Source organism: Zootoca vivipara, chromosome 16 (assembly GCF_965207765.1).
Source record: "Zootoca vivipara chromosome 16, rZooViv2.hap1.1, whole genome shotgun sequence".
In the NCBI taxonomy this organism is placed as follows: domain Eukaryota; kingdom Metazoa; phylum Chordata; class Lepidosauria; order Squamata; family Lacertidae; genus Zootoca; species Zootoca vivipara.
The window spans coordinates 1598730-1615970 of NC_142599.1; the positions used below are offsets into that span (position 1 = coordinate 1598730).

Below are 17241 nucleotides of genomic sequence, written 5' to 3' on the forward strand. Positions count from 1 at the left end.
ACCAGCTCCCCCCGAAGAAGCTCAACAACTTCGGCTCCCCTAAAAAGAAGCTCAACATCTTTGTCCTGCACCTCAAAAAAACAGGGCTTACATCCTCCCTAAAAATGCTCAACAACTTTGACCTGCACCCCAAAAAAACAGGGCTTTCCTTTCTAAAAATATTCAACATCTTTGCCCTGCACCCCAAAAATGGGGGTAGATCACTGCCAGTTTTTAACTGTGAGTAGATCGCAGTCTCTTGAGAGTTGGTCACCCTTGCTCTATTCCACCTTGGTCAGATCCCGCTTGAACTGCTGTGTCCAGTTCTGGGCAGCACATTTTAAAAAGGATTTTGACAAGCTGGAAGAGTATGGAAACAAAGGCTTTTAAATAAATACCAAAGGTCATGGGAAACTAAGTCTTAGGATGCCTATACCTGGAAAACGTACCTTCAATCAGACTTGAATCAGCAACACTTTGAATGCTTATCAGCCTTTTGTTAGGATTCACCTCCCACACAGACATCACACAGTCACCTGTACCCTTTTAAGAAAAGAAATACCAGTATTTGTATCAGAAACCTGCATTCTGTTTCACAACAGACCTAATCAGTGATTCTCAAGATATTTAGTTCTTATAAAAATCATTAAAGGCACAAAGATTTTAAAATTGTAATAGCCAAGTTGGAATCCTCCTCCCACCCCTATTTCAGGGCTCAGCATCACATTTTTAGAAGACTTTGGGCCACCAGTTGCTGGTGGATTTTTCCAGTGCTGCTTTGAATTGCAACTGCTACACACATTACAAAATCCTTCTGCGCCTCTTGGGGTCCTGTTATGCAGTGGTTCTGCTCCTTCCTCCTGGGCCATATCCAGAAAGTGGTGTTGGGGGATGAGTGTTCAGACCCCCGGGCTCTCACTTGTGGGGTGCCTCAGGGCTTAATCCTCTCCCCCATGTTTTCAACATGAATATGAAGCTGCTGAGAAAAGATCATTGGGGGTTTGAGTAGGGCTGAAAGACCTACATTGGCTCCCAGTACGTTTCCGAGCACAATTCAAAGTGTTGGTGCTGACCTTTAAAGCCCTAAACGGCCTTGGTCCAGTATACCTGAAGGAGCGTCTCCTCCCCCATCGTTCTGCCCGGGCACTGAGGTCCAGCGCCAAGGGCCTTCTTGCGGTTCCCTCGCTATGAGAAGCCAAGTTACAGGGAACCAGGCAGAGGGCCTTCTCGGTAGTGGCACCCACCCTGTGGAATGCCCTCCCACCAGAGAAAAACAATAACAATTACCAGACCTTTAGAAGGCATCTCAAGGCAGCCCTGTTTAGGGAAACTTTTAATGTTTGATTTCTGTATTTTAATGTTTTGTTGGAAGCCGCCCAGAGTGGCTGGGAGAACCTGGCCAGATGGGCAGGGTATAAATAATATATTATTATTTTTATTATTTTTATTATTATTATTATTATTATTATTATTATTATTATTATGCAGATGATAACCAGCTCTACATCTCTTTTAAATCAGAACCAGTGAAGGCAGTAAAGGGCCTATGTGAGTGGTTGGAGGTGGCTGGTGGCTAACAGATTGAGGTTGAATCCTGACAAGACAGAAGTACTGTTTGTGGGGGACAGGAGGCGGGCAGGTGTGGAGGACTCCCTGATCCTAAACGGGATGACTGTGCCTGAAAGATGAGGTGCACAGCCTGGGAGTCATTTTGGACTCACAGCTGTCCACGGAGGCGCAGGTCAATTCTGTGTCCAGGGCAGCTGTCTATCAGCTCCATCTGGTACGCAGGCTGAGACCCTACCTGCCCACAGACTGTCTCGCCAGAGTGGTGCATGCTCTAGTTATCTTCCACTTGGACTACTGCAATGCACTCTGTGTGGGGCTACCATTGAAGGTGACCCGGAAACTACAACTAATCTAGAATGTGGCAGCTAGACTGGTGACAGGGAGTGGCCAAGACCACATAACACTGGTCTTGAAAGACCTACATTGGCTCCCAGTACGTTTCCGAGCACAATTTAAAGTGTTGGTGCTGAACTTTAGAGCGCTAAACGGTCTTAGTCCAGTATACCTGAAGGAGCGTCTCCACCCCATCGTTCAGCCCAGACACTGAGGTCAAGCTCTGAGGGCCTTCTGGTGGTTCCCTCACTGTGAGATGTGCAGTTACAGGGAACCAACATTTTGTGTTGCAAAATGTGGGAATCTATAAAAAAGCAAATGCAACACGCTGGCTAATAACTGTTAGTAATTATACAACTGGTATGATATAATTCAAAATATGGAAATAAGCCACTTCAAAGCAATATATATATATCATACAACACATCTCACAACTGTTTCGGAATAAAGTCTTCATCAGCAAATAATTATCAATGAAATATACATACTAGTGAAGATCATACTAGTGGATCAGTGCTCACTGTTGTAGCTACATTATCCAGTGAGCACTGATCCACTAGCATGATCGTCACTAGTATGTATATTTCATAGATAATTATTCATTGATGAAGACTTTGTTCCAAAACAGTTGAACTATTCCAGATGCACTGTCTTGCAGTTACTTGTATATTTGTGAGATGTGTTGCATGATATATACAGTATATTGTTTCGAAGTGGCTTATTTGCATATTTTGTATGATATCATACCAATTATGTATTTACTAACAGTTATTAGACAGCGCGTTTTTGTAGATTGTTACAGGGAACCAGGCAGAGGGCCTTCTCAGTAGTGGCACCTGCCCTGTGGAAAGCCCTCCTATCAGTTGTCAAGGAAATAAACAACTACAGTGGTGCCTCGCTTAACGAATGCCCTGCTTAACGAAATTTCTGCTTAACAAAAGGATTTTTCGAGCGGAGCTTGCCTCGCTAGACGAATGCGTTTTAGGAAAAATTCGTCTAGCAAATCGCGGATTCCCATAGGAATGCAATGAAATTCAATTAATGCGTTCCTATGGGCAAAAAAAAAAAAATCAAAAAAAAATTCAGTGCATTCCTATGGGATTCGCTAGACGAATTTTTCGCTATAAGAAAAGACCCGTGGAACAAATTAATTTCGTCTAGCGAGGCACCACTGTATGTGTCTTTTAAGACATCTGAAAGCAGCCCTGTTAGGGAAGTTTTTAATGTCTGAGACTTTATCGTATTTTTAATATTTTGTTGGAAGCCGCCCAGAGTGGCTGGGGAAACCCAACCAGGTGGGTGGTATAAATAATAGAAATAATAAAATTATTACTACTATTAAAATCCCCTTTATGGAGAAGGCACTTGGAGCCCAGCTGTAACCTGCATGTAGATTACAGCACATATCACGTTAATATATCATCACATTAATAGGTCGTCGTCCCAGAGCATAAAAGTGCCAGGAAGTTGAAATTAGCACTTCCAGTGCCCATACATCTGAACAGGAACTAGACATGCCCCCGTTTGCCAGACCTATCTAGAGTTGTAAGAAAAACTGCTCCTTTTTCATGGGGTACCCAAGAGCTCGTATAGAGTCCTTATGTAGGTTCCCTATCGGTAGGAGAAAATAACAGAGGCCAACCAAAGTATTGAAAAGTTTGGCAGCTAGTAAGCTTGATCTTTATTAAACTGTTGCAACAGGGTCCTCCCTCACCACATGCAGAAGGAGGAAGAACCCAGAACAATGGTGTGCAAGACGTTATATAGACTTTTTGAAATTGCCACCCTGTAAGCTAAGGCAACCCCCCAATACATCATACAGTACATACATCACAGAAGGGGCGGTCTACAGCAGAAGCCTAAGGCCAGGATACCTGATAATGATCACTGAATGATTGATAATGGTCTCTGATTGCATTACCTAGGCAGTCTGGCTACTCTTTTGTGATGGTTAATACTTTAGTTCCTGAATCCAGGTAACAGCTTCCCTCTATTCAAACACAGATACGCCCTTAAGACAGGATTTGTGAGCAAAGAGACAATGGTGAGGCTTTCCCCATTTGCCTCTCTTACTGCAGAGGAATATTTGAGCTCATTGGGAAAGTCAAAATGGATTCAGGACTGCTTTCCTACACCGTTTCAGACATGTGGTTTATATACATATGTATGTGTTTATGTGCCTTGTAAGCTTATGAACATTTAATTTATGTATTTGAGACCTTAAGTTCTTATAACACTAGGGATATTCAACAATGATGTTGCCTATCTCTGCAAGAGCTAGCAATGAAGTGGCTGGGAAAAGGAAACATCACATGACACATTTTGTGGCCTTAGACATACGAAGACAAAAATAGTAAAACACACCTGGGTACAAAATGCTGCATGTGATGTTCTCAACAGAGAGATGGGAGCGCATAAGAGGGAGTACAGAAGCCAAATATTTTGCACACATCCAAGTCAGCACAGATTGCTGCAGATAAACCCACAGGAAGTTCACAGACAAAGGTATTCAAATAATACTTACCCCTATTATCAAAGTGATCTTGTTAGTTGTGTGCTGAGTTGTGGAAGTCAGGCAGCCAATGGTGTGATAGTCTTTTGTGGAAATAAAACATGTTTCCACCTGCCCTTGTAACTGTAAGGTAGACAAATAGCCACTCACAGATTTTACTTATTGTTAAAGTGGTAGAAATAACTCACAATCAGAAGAGAAATGATAAAAAATTAATTTGGAGCAGTAACTTGATTTTAAAAACCTAATGAGTTCTTTAGCCAAGTAGTTTTATAAATTACATTTTAGATATTTGGATATGGATAAAAATTGCATTTCTAGATGAATAAGAATGCTTGCTTTATTTATAAGGTGATGCATGCATGTGTTGCAGCAGCCATCATCTCAGAAGAGGCATTCCCTCCCATCTATGAGAGAAGTTGGTGCGTGCCATCTATGATTCATATACCGTAGGCCATCCTTTTCCATCGGGGTCAGAGATATCAACCTTGAATCTGGCAGCTATCCTTATAAGGATGTTAACAAAGCTCTATGAAATCTCTTCGGCTTTCTGGAACAGGGGAAGGTCTCTCCTTCCACCAACAGAGTAATACACAAAGTTATTTGCATCGTCCTGTTCCTAAGGCAAGTGGAAAGAATAACTCCCTCTGCTTAATCTCCATCACAGAAGAGCAGTGGATTACAAATGTGATAAATTAATTCATTTTTTTAAGTGGCAAATAACATTTTGCATCCCTAGTAGATCCGTACACACACCCAGTACTATGAATCACAACCAAACTATTTCAAAAACCAAAACACAATATATAAGATATAAGAATGTTCCCACTTGCCTTCTTTGCAGTATTGAAGTCCAGCTTGTCAATTGCTACATAAACATAAAAAGTGTTTTGAGAAAAGCAACATTATATATCTATTTTTTAAAAGTATTTTCTATTGGACTGTTGTAGCCACAGATTCAGAAAGCAGATTTGATTTCTGTAAACTCTTTACTGATCACACATTTATTAACTTGGCCTCTTTTTTTAATGTATACGTCGGGAAATTTGCAGTTGCAATAGCTTACTACAATAACTTATAGCATACAAACATAAAGAGTCTTGAAGCAGTTTAAGACTAACAGATTAATATAATTTAAGCTTCCATGGACTAGTGTCTGTGCATCAATGAAATCTAATGTATATACTTCCGAGTTTTGCCCAGCACATGCGGTGAAGTGCTCCATCACTCCGTGTGCGTGCGCAGAAGGGTGCCTCCAGTCACATAGCTGCTAAGTTTTCCCTTTTCTCATGAGGAAGCCTATTCAGCATAAGGGAATTTCCCTTAAAAAAAGGGAGAACTTGGCAGCTATGCAGTCATGAAGTTTTCGGGATACGGCTGGGCCTCCGGAACGGATCCCATTCGTAACCGGAGGTACCACTGTAATGAGACTTTTTCAAAGACTGATATCCACCACTACCACCATCACAGTTCATACAATCCAGACTAGAGCATGACACAAGTATGCTTACAAGGCAGGTAACTCCAGATGACTCAATGACCACATTCACATGCAAAATTAATCCACAATTTAACACTATATGCAAGAGTTGAAACAAAACTGAACAACCCACCTGCACATCTCTCTCTCTCTCTCACACACACACACACACGCTATTCTCCTCTGAAAATATTGTATTTTGGTAGCGTTTAATTTCACTTTCACAAAATCCCAGATTATAATTGTGAAGAAACCAAAAATCTCCGTTTATAACAAACTCTGGTTAGTTTCAAAATAAGCCAACCTCAAGCCATGGGTTATGAAGACAACTTGTTAAACTAACCTGTTTGTTGCAAACCACAATCTCTGGTTAATACACCACAACAAGCTGTGATATTGTGAAAGCAACACTAAATGTTTCTGAAGTCCTGCTCAAGGTCATGTGAAAAGAATCCTGCATTCATTTATTAATATTACAATTGCAACACTTGTGTGGTTATTGTTGGCTCTCTAGAGCAGGCATCCCCAAACTGCGGCCCTCCAGATGTTTTGGCCTACAACTCCCATGATCCCTAGCTAAGTAACAGGACCAGTTGTTGGGGAAGATGGGAATTGTAGTCCAAAACATCTGGAGGGCTGAAGTTTGGGGGTGCCTGCTCTAGAGCAAACACATTGAAATTGGTCTGCATTGAATACCACAAACCAATAAAGATGATCAAAGCTAGTGTAATTCAATTAAGACACAACCAATGACCACTTAAACAAAATCTCTTGCTCCTGCAGTATTAAGATGTTGGTGCTCGGCACTTTACAAGACTGAGATTCTAATTACTGTATTATAGAAAGCAGAAGGAAAAACTCCATCTCTTACTGTAGGTTTCCATGCAATGATGCACAATTAGACTTTAGATCCAAAACAACTTTGTCCTACCTTCCTGAGTTTTGGCAAATGGGAGGTGCATAATGCAGAAGAAGCCACTGTTTGTGAGAATAAATGCATGGTAGGTTCCTATCAAAATAACCAAAGACAAGGTAAATGTCAACAACTCTTCCCAGCAAGGGTTATCAAATTGTGTCCATGTGAGTAAAGGAACTGCCACCTGGCATCTCCAAACATGAGCAAATAAAGGAAAAAACTTGGTTTATACCAAGGTAATTGAAATCAAAGTAAATAAAAATAATCAAGGGTGCACAAGTTGAAATATGATTAAAATTCATAGAATTAAGTTCAAATCAGCATAATACAAGTCTCCTCTATCAGGCAGAATTCTATTTCCTCCCCTCCCCCAATTCAACCTGAGCTTACAAGAGAAAAAAACTGAAAGTGCAGATTATTCAGAAAAAATATCTTACCTGTATCTCCATTATCTTTTTCTAGAATAAGATTCAGATAAGTCCTGTCATTTGAAGATCTTTGAACCAACATCTAAACACATTTTAATTTAAAAAAGGTTATTAGAATGAGTTTCAAAAAAGCAATGTAATTTACACCACATATTAATTTAATCCCACTCAAATCATGAATTTTGTAAATTACATTAGTATCTATTATATGGTAGCTTAAAATCAGTCAGCACATCAACAGCAGAAATTCACCAGGATACCAAAACTACGGTTCAATTGCTGAATATTTGCTTAACACCCGTAAGTCCCACAGTTCAATTATAAGGATCTCTAGTGATATAGACCTCTGATAGCAAAACAGGCAATTCAACTGATTTGATAAAGGACTTCCGGTTTGTCGCCCGATCTGGCCGGCGGGGTTTGTCTCGAGCTCCGAAACAGCCCGGCTTCGCTGAGGGGGGGGAAGGCTGCGAAAGCGCCGCAGCGCCCCCAAAGAGTTCCAGATCGAGAGTTCTGGAAACAAAGCTCCGGCGGTGCCCCATTTTTCAGCGACTCCCCGATCCTCTGGTGAGCTCTAATAAGAGTCCCGGAGAGAAAGGGTTGCAGTCGCGGGGGCCATTTTGGAGAACATTGTTACCTCAGCGAAGTGAAGCTTCGAGTCCGGTGGTGGTGAGCGGCAGATTCTTCTAAATTTTTGATTTGGAAAAACCCGTGAGTAAAGTTTGAATATATAATATTGGACTGTAATTCGGTAACGGGAGCAAGGGGAAAAGAACGGAAGTCACCTTCTCCCACTGATTGATGCAAGAAGCAGTGCAATTGAAATGATGACCAGTCTCAGCGAAAAGCAGCTTATTATATGAACTCCTTCAGAGATTAAATCTAAAGAATTACCTCCGGTGGCAGGGTGAAGGAGACTTATTTTAAAGTTGATATTCCCTGCACCTTAGGAAAAGGGAGAGCTTCTCCCTGCCCTGAAATCGGCAGCCCGGAGAGGACGGTAAGCTGACTGAAGATGGATGCCAATAAGGATTTGATACTTATAAACCTTTTGATTGAATGTTTGAAACAATTTTAAAGTTGAAGTTAGATACTATGGACAATATACAGTTTCCAGTTTGGATTTGCAATAATATATCTCTTTTGTAAACACCCCCTGGCTCTCAAGCCTCGCGCCATTCTCAGCAAGCTGGAACAATGGCAACAAAAGACTGCACATCTGCGTTCAAGGACAGAGTGATAAAACTCTTATGGGAATTTAGAATAGAAACGTACAAGACTCAGCAACAATTGTTGGAAATAAATCAAGATCTACAGGAGCTCAGAGAACGGGACTTACCAGAGGAAAAGGAGCAAGATTTGCAAAAAGAGGACTTGGTTAAAGAAGGAACACAAGAATTACAGGAAAAGGTTTCAACCGAAAAAAAGGCACAAGACGACGAGCGGCGGTATGAACTGAGCGATGGGAAAAAGGAAAACTTAAAGAACAAAGATGGATCACAGGAGTCAATAATGCAAGAGCTACAGGAGACACAGAACACCCATGAGAAAAATGGCCAGCAAAGAAGAAAAGAAGACTGGGGATGGGGAGACAGAGGGGGTTGGTTTTTGAAACAGGTTAAAAAGGGGGTGGGTTGAAGATTGAATATCAATTTTTGAGGACAGATAAAAAGGACTGACAACTGGACTGACGACTTTGGAACTTACTGGACTGGAAGGGAAAGGCCGTGATCGGGGCGGGGAGGGGGAAAATTATGATTTTTAATCTGTGCAAATAAGAATAATAAAGAGAAGCTTTGGAGGATAAAAATAGGCAGGTCAAAAATAAAAGTAATGAGCAGATTTGTTTATGAAAAAGATTTAGAAATATCAAGCTAGTTTGATTAAAGAGGATTTAAAAAGTGGGACAGTTTTTCATAATATAAGGTTAATTTTTTTTGTAGAAATAGAATGGGAATAAGAATAAGAATACTGTTAAATAAGAATTGAAAATGGAAATCGGGATAGGGGGGAGGTTGGGGAAGTCATTTTTCTTTCATTTTTCCTTTTTTTTCTTCTTTTTTTTTGTTTTGCTTTTTTCAGTTTGGAAATTGGCTGGGTGGATGCCCTCCTCTTCGTTCCCTCTCTTGGAGTCTCCTGGTGGCAGGGGGGGATTCTGGGGGGGGAGGGAGGGGTGGGGGAGAAACCCTGCCATAAAAGGAAACACTGCCGGCTGCCTGCCTTTCGGGGGTCCCTCTGGTGGGAGAAGAGGGCCCTGGGAGGGTGGGTGGAAGCCAGTGGTAAACATGTAATGTTGTATCTTTTGTTTTTGTTTTTGTTTTGTATAAAATCAATAAAATATAATTTTAAAAAAAAATCAACTGATTTGATAACACTGGACTATTGATGTAACTGGGCTGGAATGGTTCACAAGTAACACTGAACTATGCCAAGCCTCAGGGCTCACACACTCCCCCCCCCCACACACACACCTCGTATCTACTATGGTTACTTGCTATGTTGAAATCCAGACAAACTGTGGTTAGTATTAACTAAGGTTTAGGGAGAAAGCCAACTTCAAACAATAGTTTTCAATCCTACCTTATTTCCCTAAACTATATTTAACCCTAACCACAGTTCTTGGACAAAATGAGTAACTACAGTTAGCTGAAAATATAAGCAAAAGCTTCCAATCTCTTCCTTGCAATCAGCAAAAGGAGGAAAAGGAAGGGGGCAATACGTGAGGCCAAAGCTCACCTAGGTTTATCCCCAGGGTTTAGTGTCACATATCAATGCAACCAGTATGAGGCAACTTTTTAGAAACTTACACTTCATATATTTAAGAACGTCTGAGGCAACTGCATATAGTCATATAGAAGAAAAAAAGAAATAAGCTACATACTTTAGTTAACAAGGTTTGCTTGGATGATACATGAATCAGATGTAGGTTTCCACTTCTCTCCCCAATCACAAGAAACTGTGCTTCTTGACACAATCCAACAACTTCCACCTCAGTCTCTAAAAGGTTTTAAAAAGAAGCGAGTGACTATATTCAGAAATAATGATGTATTATTACATAACGAGATGCAGTGAACTTTTGCCTCATAGACTCCTCTGCTGTGGGAAATACTAGATAGTTATTACTGTCTTAACAACTCATAGATCAAAAGATGGCAAAATTATTTTGACAAACTTTAAAATTTGGGGTATGTATCTCTAATATACTAACATTAATACTGAGAGCCACTGCCCTGATCAAGTGATTTCATAAGAGGATGACAACACCAGGCTGATCTGTTTCCTTCAAAGGGGAAAGAGTTCCTGTGTTCAAAACCATATCACAGAACATGCCAAATTCCAGATCAGAGCACAGATTTCAATTAAGAAAACAAACTGAGGTACACTACGTTGAAAGTTCCGCGTATTCAATTTATGGCTGCTTCAAGATACAAAATGGTAAACTCACCAAACTGAAGAAACATCTTAAGAGACTGGCAAATATTATCAAGCACCACTGCTGTTCTGTCAGCCACCAACACACATCCATCATTGGAGGAACAGCCATATAACTTTGGGTTAGACAAAACCTGACCAATAAAAGAAGGCATCTGAACATAAACAGAACTTATTTACAAATACAAACAGATAAGCAGCCTGTCCAAATTAAATTGTGTGTTGGAACTTTTTCTGTGTGTATCCAGGACAAAATCTAGCATCTGAATGAACCGATGTCTTGTCTCGGTCGTGGACTGGATAAGAGCCAAGAACAGGGTGGATTTGATTTAAATCACTAGTCAGTAAGACGATTTAAATCACTTTTTTACAGAAAGACTCATTCTTGCTGGTATAATATTAATATTGACAATCAGATGAATGTTTCATTTTTGTAATAATAAATTTTCATAGTAGTTTTTACAGTTATATAAAAATTACTGTTTTGGTTATACTATTAGAAATACATAGACCGATAATTATGAAATTATTGTGAGGTTTAATAAGTTAACTTCATATTTGGACAACTTTTCTGCTGTACTTTATTGGAAGGAGAGAAAAAACAATTTCCTTAATAACAATTTAAATAATTTATTTAACTAAAGTGATAACATAGCATATGTATCCAAGTTTGTTAACTGATGTGGTTAAACAAATTTTTAAAAAAGCTTAGACTGAGTTTTAGCACACATTACAGGTTATAAACACTGACAACTAGGAAACACTGGTCTGCAAGTGCTCCAGTTGAAGAACAGCCTTTACCAAAGGTGTCATGGACTTTGAAAAAACTCGATCTCAGGATGATAGGGAGAAACGTGCTAAGAGGAAGGCACGCTTGGCAAATCCACACCGTGATCAACTCCCGCCTCCCCACTGTGGAAGGACGTGTGGATCCAGAATTGGCCTCCACAGTCACTTACAGACCCATTGTTAAAATTGTGTTTATGGAAGACAATCTTACTCGGCTACAAGTGATCGCCAAAGAAAAAAGAATAGGTTTTCTCCTCCAAGGAGAGAATATTGTGATTAATCTCAGGCTATACACACAAATGTAATGGAATCTAAAAGGGGTTATATTTCCCAGCAGCCCTGGCTTTGGAGAGGCTGGACTTCCTTTTTCTAGAGGGGAGGGTGGAGATACAGTTGGTAGGCCTAGGTGGAACAGGCTTGCAGAAAGAACAGGCCAAGGAGAAACAGCTAGAAAAGGGGAACCAAGGATTGGAGCAGAGTTCAGGAATTCCTACTACAGGACTGAAGTTCCAGGTAGACTTTATTGTTTGGACAATGTCAGGCGAGTTCTGGGAAGAAGGGCCTGGAACCAGTGAACTCTTATTAGAGTTGTCTGGCAAGCAATTCAAAGTCTCACCAAGGACTTACAGATCCCAGTTACTATTTCCACCCACCACAAACCCTTTGGATTTGCTTCTACATTCAGGTGCCTATTCTGTACAGTTAAGGGTTAGTGCAGTTGTTGGAACCCAGTGGGATTGGGAAGTGGTCGCCAGCCCTGAAGTGCCTTCAGCACTTGCCTCAAGTCTGAGTTGCACAGACATGCAACTGACTTGCACAATCATCACACAAAAATCCCAAGACTTGTGGAGTATTCTGTTCACAAGGTTGCACTTTCATTTTTACACTGCACACTTAGCTACTTGTGCAGATCTATTCCACTATTCATTGAACCTCTTGGAAGAGGTAAGGGGTTGATTCTGTGTACTGTATTTGCGTTAGCCGCCCTGAGCCCAGTCTCGGCCGGGGAGGGCGGGGTACAAATAAAATTTATTATTTATTATAATGTGGCCCTGTGGTAGATCTAGATGCTGACCAGATACTACAGTCCATAATGCCACAGTAGTTTAACCTAAGTTATAGTCACATTTCAACTGACAGGACAAATCAGTCAATGGCACCTTTGAAACATCTGTCAACATGATTTTTAGTTCAGTTTTAAAGTCATTCATTATACTGTACAGGTCTTTGCATAGTCTTCTCTTGCAGTGAGGCCACAAAAAGAAATTCTACCTTTTCAGAAGAGGTGATTTTAACGAGTGTGTTTATTTGATACAGCGCACTTCCACATTCTTGTCTGGAATGTAAGTTTAGCTGACCACTTCCTGTATCATCACAGACCAAAAGCTCAACAGTATCCCACATAGCTTAAATAAATCTTTATGCCCTGGAGAAAATCAGAAGAGAAACTAATGAACAACATAGCAGACCAGCAAAGTAATTATTTGAACCTTTGTATTAAGACAAAATAACCATGCTGTTTTTAAGCAATGTCCTGACAGGCAAAAATTTGAAATGCATCTATTTAGTTGGTAGAATAGACACGTGCCCCCATTTTACATTTTACTGTGTGATGGGAGAGAGGGCCGTGTCAGCGCCCCGGACTCCCTCCCGCTGGGCGGACAGTGTTTGCTAGCCAGGCTCCCGCATCAGCTTAGCTGACGAACAGTCAGAAATCCCACAGGAGAAGCCCACCCCCGCTTCGCCTGCTGGGCATCCAGCAGCTGAAAGCAACCCATAATACTAGTCTCCCCGCCCGGCTACAGCCCCCGTTTAGGCTCTCCCGGCTCCCCACGGCAAAAAGACGACGATAGCCACCAACACACACGCAGCTCTCCCCGCAGAAGCCGCCGCCGCCGCCTCAGACGCTCAAATTGGCGCGGACGCTCCTAAGTGGCAGTCGGCTACGGGACACCGCGAGGGTCAAACCTCCTCAGCGCACAGCGCACACGGCTGCTGGCAAACCCCGCCCTGCCACTCCGCGCCACAACACACACTAGAGATAGGAACGTGCAGAGAGATGTTTGGAAACAGACTTCTTGTTTCTTTAGACCTGCCGCCCCTCTCAGAACAGCGGGAGAATGGAGAGTGATGTGCAGAGACCCCCGGCGTCGCTGCCCAATAGGCGTGTGCAGCACGGCGTCTTCTTCACAGAGGGAGATTATTCTCCTCCCGTAGCTTTCTCGCTTCTGAGGCATTTATTTTATTTAAAAAAAAAAACGATGCCGATACTGTGCCCTCGTGAGTACCCCCAGGAAAAAAAGTACTGTTCAGTTTTGAAACTTCTTTGAAGAATATGGAATTAAAAGAAGGGATGTTAAGTGGGTTAGAAACCCAGGAAACCAGGGCTGGAATCACTACGCAGTCAGGAAGCTCCCTGTGTGACTGCTATCCCTCTACCTAACCTACATTGCAGGGTTGTTGTGAGGAAGACATAAGGGAAAGGATACTCGAACACCACCCTGAACTCCTCAGAGGAAAAGCAGGATATGAACATAATATTAATAATATTGAGAAAGAAAGATAAAACAAAACGATAAAAGCAAAACATCCCCCTCCTACCTGTCTGTCTGTTATGTCTCTTGAGCTTGGAATACAGCTGAAACTCGGAAAAGTATAATATCATCAAAAAGTGCATTTAGTTCAGTAATGCAACTTAAAAGGTGAAACCAATATATGAGATAGATGCATGAAATGCAAAGCAAAATATGCCAAGCCTTTATTTGCTGTAATTGTAATTATTTGTCGTTAGGTGGGTCAATTATAAATTTAATGTGATTAATGAAATGTAATAGCAATGTTTCTTTTTGTATTATTGTAGCTATTTGTTGTATTACTGTGGAATTTCCAAAATAAAGCATTTGTAAAATTAAAAGAAAAATATATATAATAAAAACACAAAAAAAAACAGTAAGTTGCATTACTGAAATGAATGCACTTTTTGACAATATTATAATTTTCCGAGTTTCACCCATAGGCAGATAGTATTTTATAATGTAGCAATTTGATTGGCCCATAGGAGCTGTTTAATCCGGCCCCAGGAGGGGAGTTTGGAATAGTCTATCAGGTGTGACTGATGGTGTCAATAAAGTATATATAGCCTAGGATCTGGGCGGGGCACTACTCACTCCTACCGGATGGTTGACTGATTTTACTATGAGTTGAAAACCGATGGCTCTACACTGAGTTTATTTCACTTTCCCTGGTTTTGAATTGGGGAGGGGGGCAGGTGGATAGGGCAGTAAAAAGAAAAAGAACAAAACGCACAATTGGGATATTAAGGACTACAAAGACTGGACTTCACACGTGCAGCCTACATCCCGTACTGCAGCTCAGCACACTTTAAATTCTCACCTGAACCATCCCTGGTGCCATCCTGCTTTCTGTAGCAACATTTTATTTATTTCATAAGCTTCATACACCACTTGATTGGGGGGGGGGGAACCCTCAAAGTGGTTTAAAACAAGGAAAGTTAGAAAAATTCACAACCCTACCGTATTATAAAACATACAAATACTAAAACAAAAGTTAGGCTTGTCTAAACAATACTATTTTTGGCGGGCACCAAACAAGAAAAAAAAATGAAGGTGCCTGCTAGATCTCAATAAGCAGGGATTTCCAAAGTACAGGTGCTTCCACGCTGAATGACTCAGTTCTTACAAATATGGAACAGGTATTATGTGGCACCTGAAGTAGTCCCAATTCTGGTGCTCAAAGCAGTCAAGTGACCTTGCAGGTGACCTTGGAAGTGTGCTTTCCCTGAGCACATGGTCGAAGGGGGCGGGGCTTATGTGGAGTCAGGTGACTAGCTGTGGGTGGAGCTAGTCAGTGCCTGGAGTTCAGTGACTGAGGAGGGAGCACAAGGGCTTCTGCCTCTTGGATTTGTGAGACTGTCCAGGCTTGTGTGTTTGTTTGTGGCCGGTGACCTTGCACGTGACCTTGGAAGTGTGCTCTTCCTGAGCACATGGTCTGTTTGACCCACCTTTTAGATTTAGGGGAGCTTGTCTTAAACGTTTATTGGGGGAGACCTAGGCGGCTTCCTCTTCTTCTTCTTCTTCTTCTTCTTCTTCTTCTTCTTCTTCTTCTTCTTCTTCTTCTTCTTCTTCTTCTTCTTCCCTGACTTCAGGCTTTTCAAGATGGAGGGTAAGGGAACAACTGCAATCACCTGCAATTCCTGCACAATGTTTGTATTATTGCCAAAGGATGTAGGCAGCTACACCTGCAGCAATTGCAAATTGATTGCTCTACTAGAAGACAAGGTCCAGCAACTTCAGGCCTGTGTCATAGCTGCCAAGTTTTCCCTTTTCTCGCGAGGAATCCTATTCAGCATAAGGGAAAATCCCTGTAAAAAGGGGATAACTTGGCAGCTATGGCCTGTGTATCTACGCTCCAAATAATTAAAGAGGTGAAGTTTTTATTGGATGCAGCAGAGCACACTGTCTGCACCAAGGGGGAGACAGGGGACATCCCTGAGGAGGAGGTCAGTTCTCCAACACAGGAGCCAGATGTATGGAGGAACGTGACTCATAGAAGTAGAAGGCCCAGGGATCGTTCTGAATTTTTAGAACTAAACAATCAATTTGAAGTGCTCTCCCTTAACATAGAAGATGAATAACAGACTCAATTTGAAGATCTCTCCCTCATCACAGTTGGTCAGAAATATGAAGACAAGCAGCAAAGTGAGTCCTCCGAGAATATGCAGGTGACCTTGGAAGGGACAGCACACAGAAGAATCCTGACCAAGCCTAAGAGGAGGCGTGTAGTGGTGATAGGGGATTCCCTACTGAGGGGTACAGACACAGTGATCTGTGGGCCTGATAAGACATCTAGAGAGGTGTGCTGTCTCCCTGGGGCCAAGATCAAAGATGTAACAGAACGGCTGCAATGAATCATAAAACCCACTGACAAATACCCCTTCCTTTTGGTCCATGTGGGAACCAATGACACTGCAAGCCATAGCCTTCAGAAAATCAAAAGTGATTATGAGGCTCTTGGCAGGAAGTTGAAGCAATTAAATGCACAAATTGTCATCTCATCTGTCCTCCCAGTTGAACGACATGGCCCAGGGAGAGAGGGAAAAATAGTGAACAACTGGCTTCACAAATGAACAACTGGCTTCGCAAATGGTGCAAGAAGGAACAGTTTGGATTCTTAGATCACGGTCTGCAGTTTATTGAAGATGGACTTCTGGCACAAGGGTTGGGAGGAATGTTTTTGCCATTAAACTAAAAAACCTCACCAGGAGGGCTTTAAACTGACTTGTGGGGGGGGGAGGGAGACAGTGGTCCTAAAGGTAGGAGTCTACCAAGTGCTGAAGATGATCACCCAAATGTCAAGGACCAAATGGAGCAAACAGCACACAGACTTAGTGGTAGGAGGAAAATATCCTGAAATAAGAGACATGGGGGAATGATCAATGGTCTTCAATGTCTGTATACTAATGCACAGAGCATGGGAAATAAACAATATGAACTTGAGCTCTTGGTACAGCAAGCTAAATACGACATAATAGGCATCACTGAAACCTGGTGGGATGAGTCTCATGATTGGAATGTAGTAATAGAGCGATACAATCTATTTCAGATAAATAGACCAAACAGGAAAGGAGGAGTAGCAGCGTTATACGTCAGGGATGTGTATACCTGTGAAAATATCCAGGATTTAAAACTTCAAAGCCATATTGAGAGTATCTGGGTCAAAATTAAGAGAGAGAAAAATAACAGTGATCTCATTATGGGAGTTTACTATAGATCCCCAAGCCAAA

At 41.5% G+C, this 17241-nt stretch overlaps 1 protein-coding gene across 2 annotated transcripts in view; it reads right to left on the reverse strand.

Annotated features, from left to right (window-relative positions):
* The window catches only part of KNTC1 (kinetochore associated 1), an 85281-nt gene extending 71868 nt beyond the window's left edge, over positions 1-13413 (reverse strand). Inside the window, exons 1-9 of one of the 2 annotated variants that reach the window (XM_060269575.2) lie at positions 13304-13413; positions 12711-12864; positions 10663-10783; positions 10099-10214; positions 7227-7299; positions 6805-6882; positions 5227-5261; positions 4406-4516; positions 429-522 (exon numbers count right to left, since the gene is read on the reverse strand). In XM_060269575.2, the coding sequence (XP_060125558.1) occupies positions 429-522; positions 4406-4516; positions 5227-5261; positions 6805-6882; positions 7227-7299; positions 10099-10214; positions 10663-10783; positions 12711-12842 (760 nt within the window). In that variant the 5' untranslated portion in view covers positions 12843-12864; positions 13304-13413. Of the gene's footprint in view, positions 1-428; positions 523-4405; positions 4517-5226; positions 5262-6804; positions 6883-7226; positions 7300-10098; positions 10215-10662; positions 10784-12710; positions 12865-13295 lie in introns of both variants that reach the window. The other variant, XM_088659343.1, reaches the window with a different exon arrangement.
* Positions 13414-17241: the final 3828 nt, after the last annotated feature.